Source organism: Fukomys damarensis, unplaced genomic scaffold (assembly GCF_012274545.1).
Source record: "Fukomys damarensis isolate Sample0158 unplaced genomic scaffold, DMR_v1.0_HiC HiC_scaffold_39, whole genome shotgun sequence".
NCBI lineage: Eukaryota > Metazoa > Chordata > Mammalia > Rodentia > Bathyergidae > Fukomys > Fukomys damarensis.
Window position 1 is genome coordinate 50,498,651 of NW_022900951.1, and position 14,962 is coordinate 50,513,612.

The following is a 14,962-nucleotide window of genomic DNA, read 5'->3' on the forward strand; positions in this document are numbered from 1 at the left end:
CTCCCTCTCCCCCTTCTCTCTCTCTCTCTCTCTCCCTCTCTCTCTCTCTCCTTTCCCTTCCTTCTCCCTCTTTTTTCTTTCTCTCTGCTTGACAGTAGAAAGAAACTACATATATATATATTTCTTTTAAAAGAATATCAGGACTTTGGACAACACTAGGGATGCTGAATATAGTAGGAGGGTATTTTATCTCCTGCAGGCATGCCATAGAGGTAATGGCTTACTCCCCATTGGTAGAATGTTCGTTCTTATCTCTTACTCAAGAGGTGTCTCTTCACTATGAATTGCCATTTTCAAAAGGGATGTGCTAATAATAATATAATAGCCAGGTGAAGGCTACAGAACCTTTTGGCATTCAAAGACTCTCTAGGGCCCAAGGGAATATTTCATCTGTGGCCAAACTTCCAAGAGCAAAAATAGGATTCCCATTTTTAGAGGCTTAGATCTCATCACATGGGCTATTATCCTATATCCCAGTGAGCCTCTGGTTGAGTGCAAATTTGATTTATTGTTTAAAAGGCTTGGGCCAGTTATCATCACAATGGATTTTCAAAGCCTTCTTGATTCCCTGTGTCTCTCTACTGTATGAGAATTTCCCATTGATAGGGAGGGGAAGGAAGAAGAAGTAGCTTGGATTCAAATGGACTAGTTCTGTTCCTATGAATATTCCATTGGGTGAGAGGAAAGAGAAGGGAAGATGGAGATGGGAAAGGGAATTGATTTCATTCAGGTCTTTCTGTAAGAGGAAGCAAGGCTGTCAAGAAATCTAAGAATATCTTGGATCCCAGTCACTGATATCATATCAAGTGAGAAAATTGTTGTTTGGCTAATATAAATGAGAGTTAACTTTTGCTTGTATGAGAGTTACTGTATGCTGGTACTGTGACAAGCATTTGACTAGCACATAGCCTTATGAGTGGAGCAACTAGTATTGACCCTACTTTACCAAAAGGAAAACAACATCCTCATTAGAGGAAAAGTTCTTGAACCTCTCTGGGTTGGTATCCTCATGTTTTTAAAAAAAGGAAAAACAAAAAACAAAACAAAACAACCCAGGAAAATGTAATACCTACCTCAAAGGTTTTTTGTGAATTTATGAGAGAGTTTGCAGTATTATTTGTATCTTTCCCACTACCCAAAAACTAGTTATAAGTAGCATGTAAGGTTTAATAAAATCCAAAAAGATACATACTAGATAGATAAGAAAGACAAAAAGAAAATACAGATAGGGAAAAGAATGGTATGCACAGCAATCAGCATGTAGTACAGGTTTAATAAATGATAGGTCTCTTCCCAATACCGTGATGCTTCTTGTCTCATTCATAAGCTGGGAGTTGGGTGATAGGCTTGATGAGCCTTAGAATGTTTAACTTTGGATTTTGCTAGAACTTTCTTCCCTGGAATTTGTTTTGTATTTTTGTTTTAAATGGCTCTGGGTAATCATTGATATTTAATTTGCAAAATGCAAATTAGTGTGATGAAATTAAAAAAAATTTGAGACAGGGTGTGACTAAGTTAACTAAGTTTGCAGGCTGGGCTTGAATTTATGATCCTCCTTTCTCAGCCAACTAGAGTGCTTGGATCACTGTTATGAGCCACTGTGCCTGGCCAGTCTGATGAACTTTTAAACATACACATTTACAATAATTGAAGTAATGTGCTGATATTAACCTAGTTCACAAATGCTTGCAGCACTAATCTGAAATGACTGTGTTTTGATTATATTAAGACTTTGTGTTCTCTGTTTACATGCAAAGTTTATATTGGAGAGCTTTTAAAGGAACAGCCTGATAAAGTCAAAAGGGCATTGGCTAGGAGTCCATTGGGGCTCTAGGTCAACCTTTTTCTGTAAAAAGAAAGAAAATGCTTCGCCTCATTTTATTATGATCAGCTCTTGGAATATATAGGAGGAAGAAAGGAACGTTGTTCGCAGGGGTGTTAATGGCATGATGAATTTAGCAGATAAATTTCAGGCTCCTTTGTATGATGAACAAAGAATTTCAAGTGTACAATCCAAACGGCAAATGAAAAACAGCTACATTTATTGAAGATCACAGAAAGTTGTGCTCAAGGAAGTCTGTGCTGACAAAAGATGTGGCACAAATACAAAAGTGTCACCAGGGTGACAGGATACCAAAAGCACTGCACACAGATCACAGTACACAATATCCCCTGATAAATCATGCTTTCCAAATTTTTTTTCTTTTTAGTACCAGATATCGAACTCGGGGCCTTGCAGTTTTTGAGGCTGGTATTAGCACCACTGAGCTAAATCCCTGGCCCCAGGCTCTCTGAATTTAAGGATATACACCTCAGTCCAGGTGCCTTCCTTGAATTTTTAGGTGTGATTGACAGTGATGATAATGATTGACAGGGTGTTGAGTCATCTCAGGGGCTCTCAAATGCATGCTTTCCCAGAATTCACTCTAATCTTGATTATGTACATGACATGTAGTACAGTACATACTTATGAGCCCTAAATGAGGGCTCATAATGAAGGTGACTGACGATCAGGCTAGGAGATCCAGTGCACAAGTGCTATCACCGAGAGCATCAGAGATCTCTTGAGTTATTGTTATGTGATTTTCTACCTCTCTTAGGACAGTGGAAGGAGGAATGGCCCTAGGGTGTTGTTTAAAATTAAATGGATGGAGAAAGTGACTTCCTCAGTTGCACTGTTTCTAGCTGTACTTGGGGGACCTCTCTTCTTGGATAGTCTACTGTCTCCAAGACAAAAGGGAGGTATCCTTGCACCACACAGATTGTTGAATCTTTTGTTTTCAACAGCCGTATCATTCTGGTCAGAGACAACAGAGAGGACAGTATCAGTCAGAGTGTCTTTTATGATCCAGCTAAGAGGCTGGGGCTCCTTTGGCCTCTATTTAGACTCCTTTCCAGAGTGCACATTTTCCTCACTCCTCCTCCCAAACCAAATGATGCCATCCTCTGTCCTCAACACTGAGGGCTTTGTCCATTTATATTGGAGGAGGATGGCTTCAGAGAGTGAGGAAGACTTGATTTAGAGCCTAGGGCAGTAAAATACTTGAACAAAGAAGTTTATTAGCTCCGAAAAGCCACAATGCCTGGTAATTCTTTGTTAGTGTTGGTTTGGTTTGTGTACTGTGGGTGAGATTCTGAGCAAAGCCCAGATGGTAGGGAGCCATGGCCAGATTGGTCTGCCAGTTTCGAAAGCTGCTGTTTCTTTTTCTTTTTATTGAGTTTATTGGTACAAAGCTGCTGTTTCTTAAACAAAGCCCCTGAGAAACATGAGCCTTTCAATAATGGCTGAGGAAAGAAGAGAGAAGAAACCAGGCAGTTCACAGTTTCTCATCCGAAGAGCAGTGTTATCCTGAGAAGACTTTACTTATTGATTACCTATTATGGAGTATCCTGGGTAGGGTGATTTATTTTTTCAAGTTAATTTAAAATAAAAAATAAAAAAAATATATTTATCAAGTACAAGGCAGTGTTTTGAAATATGTACATATTGTGGGATTGCTAAATAAAGCTAACTGGATATATGAACAAAGGAAATGAAATCAGTTTGTCAAATATATACATATATATTTTTTGAGCCATACGTACCATTTGTAACAATATACATAAACCTTTAGGACATTATGTTAAGTGAAATAGTCCAGGCACAGAAAGACAAATACCATATAATCTCACTCATGTGGAATCTAAAAAATGTAGATCTCATAGAACTGAGAGTAGAGTGATGGTTGCTTGGAGCTAGCAGTTGGGCTGAGGATTGGAATATGATGTTGGTCAAAGGATATAAAATTTCAGTCAAAAGTAATGTAGTACAGCATGGTGACTATTGTTAATGACAATATATTGTATTCTTGAAAATTGCTGAGAACAGATTTTAAGTGTACTCACCACATAAAATGCTAAGTAGACGAGGTAATGTGTTTTAATCCTCACAATAGCCCTGCCTCTAAGAGGTGACAGAATATACCCTAGGTCATATAGTTGGTAAGTACTGATACAGAGTTTCTAATACAGCTGTGCTAGAGCAAATGTGCTTCCCGCATTCCCTACTGCATTACACTTTTTGGGGTGAATGTGGCTTTTCTTAACTTGGAGATGACTCAGAAAAGATGTCTTTTCTGTCTTCAGGCTTCTGAAATGCTGTCGTAGGAAGGAGGAGTCAGAAGGGGCAGAGCTGAGACCTCATAGATTAAAAACTGTAGGGAAAAAGACTTCAGCTCAAAACAAGGAATTGAGCATCTGGCCCTCTCAAAGCCAAGACAGATCAGGACAGAAATCAACAGAGGTCTGTGTTTATAGGTAGTTAAAGAGTATGAGCATTGTCTTCTCTCTGACTTGGATGTCTGTTCTGCCTGGCATTTGAGACCTGTCATTCAAGAAGGCCCTCAATGGTGGAGCCAGGACCTGAGAGGAAGGAGCTGTATTCCTTGGACGGAATTGATGAAAGCTCTAGAACCATCCTGGAACCCAACAGTTATCTGGATGATGACCAGAAAGGAAGCCTCCTTCTTGGCACCAGTGATAGATAACTGTCAAGAATGGGAAACTACAGTTTAAGGAGGCTCATAACCCGCTGGGAAAGGGAAGTGGGGCCTACTCTTTCTCCCATTTACCTATTTCTTCTTGTGAGTGTGCTCACAGCCAGGGAAGAGAGAGAGGACACATTTTGCTACAGATAATTCTGTCACTTGACCCAAAATATAAAGGCTGAGATTCTTCAAAGGCTTGATTGTGGATTACCTTGATCTAGGTTCTACTAGGAGGTGGTGTCAGCACAATGAGTTCCATTTTTAAGAATCCTCTGACTGGCTCCTGCTCTATAGTTTAGGGCTATCCACTTGTTGCCCTCAAGGTCTTTGGGTCTTATGAGAAAGGCAAAATCTCTGCACATCTGTCCAATTCATTGATTCATTCATATTGACTGGAGGTCGTCCATGGTGTCTCAAGAAGAATCCGTAGACCTAACAAACACTCTCTCTGCCCTTAGAAACTTGGAGTTCTTTATGGAGATGTAGATAAGCACATGCAAACTCTCTCCCCACAAAGAATGAAACACCCTTGAGGTTCTGGTTGCATGGTGTGATATATATAACATAGGATCTGGAGTCAGTCCTGGTTCAAATTTTGTCCTACTACTTGGCTGTCTGACTTTGGATGTCTTAGTTTAGCTTCTTGGGTCTTTCCTCAGTAAAATGGTAATCATACTAAAATCTTAGAGATTTTGTGATTTAATTTTGAAGTAAAGTGCCTGCTGCATGGCAGACTTGGCTAATATCGATTGTTCTTAATAACTAGGTGAACATGGTCCTAGGAATTCAGATAAAGGAGCCATAAAATTGGGAAACTTTTATGGCTCAGTAAATTACTTATGATGTGTGGACTTGCAATTGAAGACAGCAATTCTTCTGCTCTTATATTATAAAATGACTAACATCTGTTATTATAGTGATAGTATAACCATACTATAGATGACAAACTGAGGCTTAGAGAGGGGAAAAGGTCTCTTCAAGGTCACATGTCTATACGACATGTCTATACTATATATAGACATGTCTATACTACTATATAGTAGTATAGCTGGCACTTGAACCAAGAAAGATAGCATTTCTGGTTTTTCCAGTGCCTTTTGTCAGCTGTGTCCTCTGAGACCTCTTTTGCCTGTTCCTAAAACTCAGAACTTCAGCTGAGTGTGTTCTGCACTATAATAGCACATGTTCACTGGAGCCAGGCAGTGTGGAATAGCAAAAGCAGCAATGATGTTGTCCCCTCTTGTAGCTTTCCAGTTGTGTATTGATTTATTTTCAGGGAGGTGTTTGATGCAGCTGCTGCTAAGCCTGTAATGGGATGGATCTCCGTGAGCCTCAGATGTTTGGGCATTGACATAGTTTCTTATATAGTTCTTCTCTTGAGGTTCCAGCCTTGCTTCCTGATCCTGATCTAGGCTTCTGAAGTGGCTGATGTCACTGGTTTGTTTATTCAGATAGATACATGGGGGGATACAAGGACAGGGCCTCTGGGCTGTGGTACTGACCCCTCCCCCAGACCTTAGGCTTAGGCACATGCCAAAGAAAGGTAAATGGGATTCTTTATGACTCCCAGAAGCTCTTAGTAATCAATAAGTATTTTTCAAAGGAAAATGTCCTCTGCTCATTGAACTTCAGGTTTTCATTTTGTGCTGCTTGACACTTATTAATTCTCCATTCTTTGTTATAGAGATTTGTATTCTGCGGCTGAATGGAATCTGCGGTTTCCAGTTTCTTAAGCCAATATCTTACACACGGAAGTCCTAGTTCTGGCAGATTCTAGGAGGGACACAAAGCTGTGCGATAAATGTAACTTAGTATGTATCTTGGAGCACAAATTTCATTTATTACAATAAAAATGTTATTATTTAGGTAGTAGGATATAAAATTTACATAAATGATTAAGACTAAACCTGATGCTTCAAAGAAATACTGGTTAGCTTGCAGCTATCTACTTATCTTCCTACTCTTTCATCCCTACTCCACAAACACTCTAGATACTCTGGGTATATACATTCCATATTTTTTGCTGCTTAAGAATTTCTTCCATGGAAGTTTTGAGGAAATACTGGCTCAGACTGGATAAACTGGCTGTTTGGGGACAAAGGGAATCAAGAAAGAATTTTTTCTCAGGGATAGAGCATTTCTCAGAGTGAAATGATAAGGACTCTAGTTACTAGATCCACAGAGGTAGTTCCTGAAGTAGAAGCTAGATAATGCTCTTTCCCTTGAAAATGAAGCCCCCACTCCTAACCTCCAGAGTGGAGGTCTCAGATGGAAGCAAAACTAGAAGCAAGCAAAATTTGTCCCCATTTTTAGTCTTGGGAATTGGAAATAAACCCAAGACTTACCAGATCAAATGGTTCTTGGCATCCTGTGGACATTAATTGGAGATTTCCTTATAGCCTGTGTTCAAGGATCATGTGTCTTGTTCTTTGTTCTTTCTTTTTCCGTGTCAATTCTGACTTCAGTCCATATCCCCACCCCCTATATTCTTCCTTACTTTGGAACTTAAGTATAGGCTGAAAGACAGCACTCATCTTGGCAATTCCTAGATCCTAGAGAAATAAAGCATACATGTTTCTGATTTTTCTAAGTTCACAGAGAGACAGGAATTTCTCAGACATATCAAAACTTTCCCACTGATCCTGAAATATTTTCTTTGACGTTGCTTTAGATGTTACCTTAACTTCTCAGAGTTACTCCTGGGTCCCAGGAGTAACCTGACTCCCATGAATCCTCCTCATCTTATCACACCCTACCCATCCTACTAGTGAAATAGACAGCACAGTACAGAGAGAACGTAAGAGACTCACCCCTGAGATCTCCAGAAGGTTGTATAGTCTGCCTTATTTACCTTCAGGGATTTCCTGAAACTACAACTGACCTATTGCTACCAGTTCTGTTCCCAGTTTGCTCCATTCTTTCATTACCTAATATCTTAGTTCTGAAGGTGCATCCTATCTAAAGTATCTTCAATAGATCTTTCTTTCTTGGGATTAAATTGTTCCCTGGAACTTGTTTCTTCCGACCCAGTTGCATCTGGACACCGTCAACCCTGTGGAAAATCAGTAGAACCTATCAGTTGGGCCTAATCTTAGATTTAAGATAAAAGATACTTTTAACACATTCACAACAGTGCCATAATTGAGCTCTGGTTTGAACATGATATGTTTCCCTTGGCTTGAACCACCTGTGGTAGATGCATGTAGGGAATATGTTTAAAAACTTTTCTTTTTTATTAGTATATGTTTGCAGGATATAGTGATTATATTCCTTTGGCGAGTTGGTATGTGTAAATAACACATCTTGATTCTCTTTTCATCTCCTTCCCCTCCCTGCTTTCCTCCCTCTCATCATCTCTGGGTCCTCTTCACTGTTGCAAAAGATCTATCTCCACGTTTTCTAATATCCATCTTTTATTTTGGTGTTTATTTGTATTTTAGATTTCTAATGTAAGAGAAACTCTGATATTAATGATTATGTGTCTGATTTGTTTTAGTTAACATTATGGTCTCAAGGTGCATTCCATTTTCCTATATATGATTCAAATTTACCTTTTTTATAGCAGAGTACTACATTAATTATTAATACAACATATTATTTATCCATTAGTCTGTTGATGGACATATAGGCTCTTTCCAAGATTTAACTATTATGAATTGTGCTGCTATAAATATGGACATGCATATATTACTGTAGTATGATGTCTTTAACTCTATTGGGAAGATACTTAGAAGGGGAATAGCTGAGTTAAATGGAATTTCTAGTTTTACTTTTTTAAGGAATTTCTACACTGATGTTCATAGTGGTCATACTAGTTTGTATTCCCACTGGCAATGTAGAAGGGTTCCTTTTTCCCTGAAGCCTCTCCAGAATTTATTATTACTGGTATGTTATTTCTTGATGATAGTTATTCTTTCTGGATAATATGAAATCTGAGTGTCGTTTCAACTTGCATGTCTTTTAATGGCCAGAGATGTTTATTTTATGTATTTATTGGCCATTTATACTTCCTCTTCTGAGAAGTGTGTATTCATTTCAGTTACCCATTTTTTATTGAGTGTTTTACTTTGGTGGTCTAATTTTTTTGAGTTCTTTATATATTCTAAACATTAGTGCTACATCTGAGGAATAGCTAGCAAAAAGATTTTTTTCATACTGTACATTGTCTCTTTCCTCTGTTGGTTTCCTTTGTGGAACACAAAACTTTAAATTTGTGATACCATTTGTTTATTATTTATGTTATTTTTTATGCAATTGGGATTCTGTTCAAAGAGTCTTTTCCTGTGCCCATGTCTTCAAGAGTTTTACTTATTTTAATTTCCATCAGATTTTCTGTGTTCTAATGGGTCTTTGATCCATTTTTATTTTTCCTGCCACCGTTTATTAAAGAGGCTACCTTTCTTCCAGCATATGTTTTTGGATCCTTTGTTAAAGAATAGGTACTGAATATATTTGGGGTTGTTTATGCATGCTCTGTTCCATTCCATTAATCTGTGTATCTTGTCTTTGTGCCAGTTCCTTGCTGTTTTTATAACTGCAGCTTTGTAATATAACTTGAAGTTTGGAACTATCATATGTCTTGGTTTGCTATTATTGCCCAGGATTGCTTTTGCTGTTCTGGGCCACTTCTATTTCCATATAAATTTTAGGATTGTTTTTCCTAGTTCTATGAGGAATACTGGTGGTATTTCGATTGGGATTATGTTACATTTGTATATCAGTTCTGGAAGTATGTCCATTTTGACAATATTGGTTCTGTCTATCCAGGAACAGGGCATATATTTCCTTTTTTTTTGGTACTGGGGATTGAACTCGGGTCCTTAACGCTTGCAGAGGCAGGCAGCAGAACCACTGAGCTAAATACCCGGCCCTATTTCCATTTTTTGATGTCCTCTTTGATTTTCTTTTTCAGAGTACTGTAGTTTTCATTTCAGAGGTCTTTCACTTCCTTGGTTTATTGAATTCCTAAGTATTTAATTTTTGTTGATGTTATTATGAATAGTATTATTTCCCTAATTTATTTAGAGTTAATTAGAAACACTATTATAGAAAACCTTTTCTATCCATACCTGTCTCCAGTTTCTTCAAAAAGCCAGTATCATTTTTCAACAAAAGTATTCACATTTCTTCATCTAAAACTTGCTGGCAGTTTCTGTTGCCTATTGACTTAGAGTAGGGGACTCACCTGCCCTTGAATCCTGAAAGCCCCCTTTTTTTTTGGAGGCAGGGTCTCATTGCATAGTTCAGGCTGGCCTTTAACTCTTACAGATCCTCCTATCTCAGCCTCCTGAGTGCTGGGATTACAGGTGTATGCTGTCATAGCTGGCCTGAAAGCCTTTGTTCTTTTCTCACCATCTCCCCCACATTAATCTTTCTAAAACATATTTCTAATTACCCAAGTCAGCAAGAGGTAGGTGGGAAATGGTATTTGTCTTACCAATGTGCAAAACCTAATTAGTAATCTAATTAGTAGTAATTTATTCCTTGATTTTATCTCTTATATCTCTTAGATTCCCTACTCATTGCACACTAAACCCCTATTTTCACACCCACTCAAACAAAAGATAGAGAAGACTGCTTAATGTCAGCCTGAACTTATTAGGGTGTGTCTCAGCTTTCCTGCCTCCATTTCTGGTGGTGGGCATGCAGGGGTTGAATGGATAGCCAGACCATTAACATGCTAATGCCAGAAACTGGTGAACAGACTCCATCTGTCTCTTCCTGGCAGGTTTCTCTTTCTTGCCCACTGCTGAGCCAAGATTACTATAGTTAGGTATCCACTTTGTTTTTATCCTCAGCCTATAGGAGAGTAATCATGACTGGGCTCTTTCTAGGACTGGAAAAAAGTATTGCAACCTCTAGGGACAAGAGAGCTTCAGGTTGTATACTTCCAGACATTCTTTCTTTGAATATCATAAATGGGACTCAATCTTTTTTTTTAGGGTGCTTCTATTGTTTGTTTTTCCTCATTGAGCTTATTGGTACATTTTAGGTATACAGTACAGTTACATTCATTATTGGGATCTTGTACCCTTACATGACAGGTCTTGGTTCTCATTTTTTCCCTTTGTCCCTGCCCTCCCTTCACCCCCTCCTCCCCTCCCCATTTACAAACACTTTATTTGCATTTTCTCATATTTTTTTCCTTTATTACCTTTCCCCTACCCTTCCCACTTTCCCTACAACTTTAGCCCTTTTCTTCCCATTTCACAATGTCAGTTATCTCATTAGGATCTTATGTACTATTACAGTTTATTCACACCAGAGAAACTATTCGGTATTTACACATGTGTGACTTATTTATTTCACTTAGGAGTATATCCTCAATGTGTATCCATGTTCTTGTACACAAATAACAGACTCACTGAGAGAGAAATTAGGGAAACAATTCCTTTCACAATAGCATCCAAAAAAATGAAGTATCTAGGAATCAATCTAACAAAAGAACCAAAAGACTTCTATACTGAAAACTACAGCACTCTTGAAAAAAGAGATCGAAGAGGATATAAGAAAAAGGGAGTCAATCTTAAAGTTGCAGACATTCCCAGTTTCTAAAAGTAAGGAACAACAGAGAGGTTGAAAGTTTGAGTTGATGATACTTATGGCCAGTGATACAGTCATTTATGCCCACATTATAAGTCTTTCATACAAACCCAAAGGATGGTGTTTGTTTAGGTATCTTCTGGATAAATGAACATGTGAAGGTCCATGAAGGGTGATGTGCTGGAGGACATAGAAGTTCTTTACTCCTCCCATAACTCACCCTTTACATTTCTTCCATCTGATTGTTCATTTGTCTTCTTTCAACACCCTTTATAATGAATGGGCAAACATTAGAAAAGATAAGGGACAATATATGAGAGTAACCCAGGAAATAAAATGCAAGAGCTAACCCAACAATCTCTGCCTTCAGTTTTTAACCTATTCTGGGAGTAGACAGCTACATGATATAACAAAAGGAAGGGGGAGGTGGTAGAAAGTGCACTGGATTTGAATAGATTTGGAGTTAAACAGACTGGTTTGAATCCTCACTCTTCCACTCATTACTAGAACCTCGGGCAAATAATTTCAATTCTCTAAAATTTTATTATCTGTAAAATGGGCCTAATTGTTATATCACAGTGCTATTATGAAAAATAAAGAAGACAATAGATACAAGGTTCTTGGTATGTGAATTGCTAATAAGTAATAGATCATTTTCCTACCTCAGCAATAGTACTTTATGTAGAGGTGCCAACATTGGTTCTTGACTTCTGTCCAAATGCATTTTTCTTTTCTGATCTGAGCATGTTAAACCCTGTAAGGACAGAGGTGAGGTTGGCTCCACCTTTGTGTCATCTGCCTGGCAAAGGGTAGGTATTCAACCAATAGTGATTTTGTGTTTTCTCTTCCAGGTGGTGAAAACTATTGGTCTGAGGGAAGTTTGGTTCTTTGGTTTGCAGTACCAGGACACCAAGGGTTTCTCCACTTGGCTGAAACTCAATAAAAAGGTAACTGTTTACTCCTCTGCAGGTTTGGGGTACCTTCCTTCATCAGAACTTGTTCAGGGGGTAATGTATGCTAGCTAGCAAATCTGGGTTACCTAGAGCTCTGTGTATCATTGGGTGGTCTCTTGAATACCTGGATCAGAATAAGGGCAGGGGACTTAAGCACAAAGCTCTTACTCTGTCTCCACTTTTTTTTTAAAACTTGTGATAGTGAGAATGGCTGCATTTAAGAAAGAGTTTTTCTTCCCACTGGGATCTTTGGTTTTGTTTTTTTACCAAAGCCTTTAGTAGTTTTTTAAGAAGGGATTGGCATCCTTTCCTTGCTTTCAAACTCAAGGTCTATGGAAGTTCTGTTAAAAGAGAACCACAAACTTTTTTTTTGTACTAAAGAAAATCATGAAGATCCCAGTTTAATGCTACCCTTCTCTCTTACTAGTCTACTATTGCCTGACCATCTACAGATGTTCCCTCTTTCTTGGTCTTCCACCTCAATTAGATCACAACTGGGATGATTTGAGTCCATCAAGCTCTCTGACCCAGTTAGTATCTCTGCAAGAACCTGGCAATCAATATCCCAAACTAGTTGACTTTCTTCTTAGAGGTCTCCATACTATTTATTCTGTGACTTGTTTACCTCATTGTCTCTATGAGGTTGGTATGCTACTTTCTGCCGAGAGAATCTTGTTTTCTCAAAGAATTTGCCCTTTTGTCAGACAGCTACAAAGCCATTAAGAGCCAATTTCAGGCTTTAAAAGTTGCTTTACTTTGATCAGGCATGGTGGCACATCCCTGTAGTTCTTATACTCAAGAAGCTGAGGCAGGAGGATTATGTATTTGAGTCCAGTACCTGGGCTATGTAGGTGGTTCATGGTTGGCTTGGACTGCGAAATGAGATCCTCTCTCTAAGAAACAAAAATTTAAAAATCACTAAAAGGTGATTTTGTCTGTGTTTTTGTCCAGCTAATTCTTGGGCCTCAAATCATAGTTTCCAGTCTTTTCTTTGCTATTTTATGGAATGGGATGATCCTTGAAACAACTTTCTCATACTTATGTAAGAATTTGAGGCTAGTTGGCTATATTGTCAGATATCAGTCACTTGAGGGCCTGTGAACATCAAGATCAATAGGAGATGATTATGGACATGGGACTGGGAAGGGTCGCCAATGAAAGTAATATCATTTGAATTATCAGCAAGATTTCCACCTAGCTCTGTAAGATTGCTCAAACTGATGACCTTTCAGTGTCTTCTCCTCAACCATTACTCCCCCACCATAAAATCCTATTTTTTAGAGGTTATAATCCCTTGCTGCTCCCAGGTGACTGCACAGGATGTGCGAAAGGAAAGCCCCCTGCTCTTTAAGTTCCGGGCCAAGTTCTACCCTGAAGATGTATCTGAGGAATTGATCCAAGATATCACCCAGCGCCTGTTCTTTTTGCAAGTGAAGGAAGGTATTCTCAATGATGACATTTACTGCCCACCTGAAACTGCTGTGCTACTGGCCTCTTATGCTGTCCAGTCTAAGTATGGTGACTTCAACAAGGAGGTGCATAAGTCTGGCTACCTGGCTGGAGACAAGTTGCTGCCCCAAAGGTAAGGTGACACCTTGGTCTCTTTTGCCCTTGCCAAAGGGAACTGCAACCTAAGGATAACTTATCTGCTGCTCAGGGACTGCAAGGTCTGTTCCTCTTCACTAGTGTCTGCCCAAAGACTGTATTATATACCTATTTGCATGTATCATGCGCTGTTGCTTCTCTGGCTCTCAAGCCTTTTTCTCCCCCCACTCTCTCTGCCCAATTACAGAACTTCATTACCCCAGAGACAGATACTTATATAGAAACAGAGGTACATTCATTTTTCACCAGTTGCATTTCCTCTATCCCTTTCACTGATTTAGACCTCTTATTTCAGAAGTTCATAGGGCAGAGAGAAATATACACAAGCCACAGAGCTCAGTCTTTTAATATTAGTGCACAGTGATTTCTGCTTTTTGTAAACTTCAAAGTTGAAAGCTCTCAAATACACATTTTTTTTTTGTTTTAGCATCACAACAACACATAATAAGTCAGGCATTATCCTTATTTCCTGTTTTAGGAAATGGAGATGTAGAGGTACTTGCCATGACTTGCTCCATCTCTCACAGCTCATTTGAGGCAGAGCCATACCAAAACCCTGATTTCTTATTTTCTTAATTGCAGCTTTTTTTCTATTGCATTTGATTGTTATTTCCATAGACTTTTGGATTAGGAAAAAAATGAAATCTCATTCTCAGATCCCTGGTGCCATTGGACTTGTGGCATATATATAATCTGAAGGAATTAGGGATACTAGTTGTACCCTCGGACGTTTTATGATTTGTAATATCTGAGGTGTCATGTTTAAAGCAAGCCTCTTTTATAATCTAGTAGACTTACGAGTTTGAGCCTATAATTTCTCTCAAAGATGTTTGGTCTTAGTTCTCTGTTTTGTAGCCAACAGCTGTCCTCTCATCCCTGAGCAATATTCTTACAAATTGTTGTTCTTAGACGAATCTAGGAGAGGATGTACCTCTCCTAGAGGTGTGAGACCCATCCTGTGTGAGACCCATCCTGACTCTCTGCCTCTAAAATCAGCACATATTCCTTATAAATCACTGTTATACTTGGAGACCACGGGATATTATTGTATTTTCTGGTTCCCAGTGGTCCCAGTATCTTTCTTAGTCATCAATAGCGTATAGCTCTCCTATCTCTTAGGAAATTTCTTATTTCTAATTTAATATCTTCTGCTGTGATTTTAATCTATTTCATGTATGACGTTGGTGGGCTGACTCTACATTTAAATCAACTTCTTTAGAAAACTGAATGGCCTTCCCTACTCTCTCCTGCACATGGGATTTGCACTTCAAACTAAACACTATGTTTTTATTTTTAACATTTTTAATTGAGTTTATTGATACATTTTAGGTATAC

The 14,962-nt window shown here is 38.6% G+C and overlaps 1 protein-coding gene across 1 annotated transcript in view; it reads left to right on the forward strand.

Moving 5' to 3' along the window:
• Nucleotides 1–14,962, forward strand: part of Msn (moesin) — a 71,347-nt gene that overhangs the window by 43,383 nt on the left and 13,002 nt on the right. The window contains exons 3-4 of the mRNA XM_010632195.2: nt 11,921–12,016; nt 13,330–13,604. Coding sequence (XP_010630497.1) covers nt 11,921–12,016; nt 13,330–13,604 — 371 coding nt within the window. The remainder of the gene's footprint in view (nt 1–11,920; nt 12,017–13,329; nt 13,605–14,962) is intronic.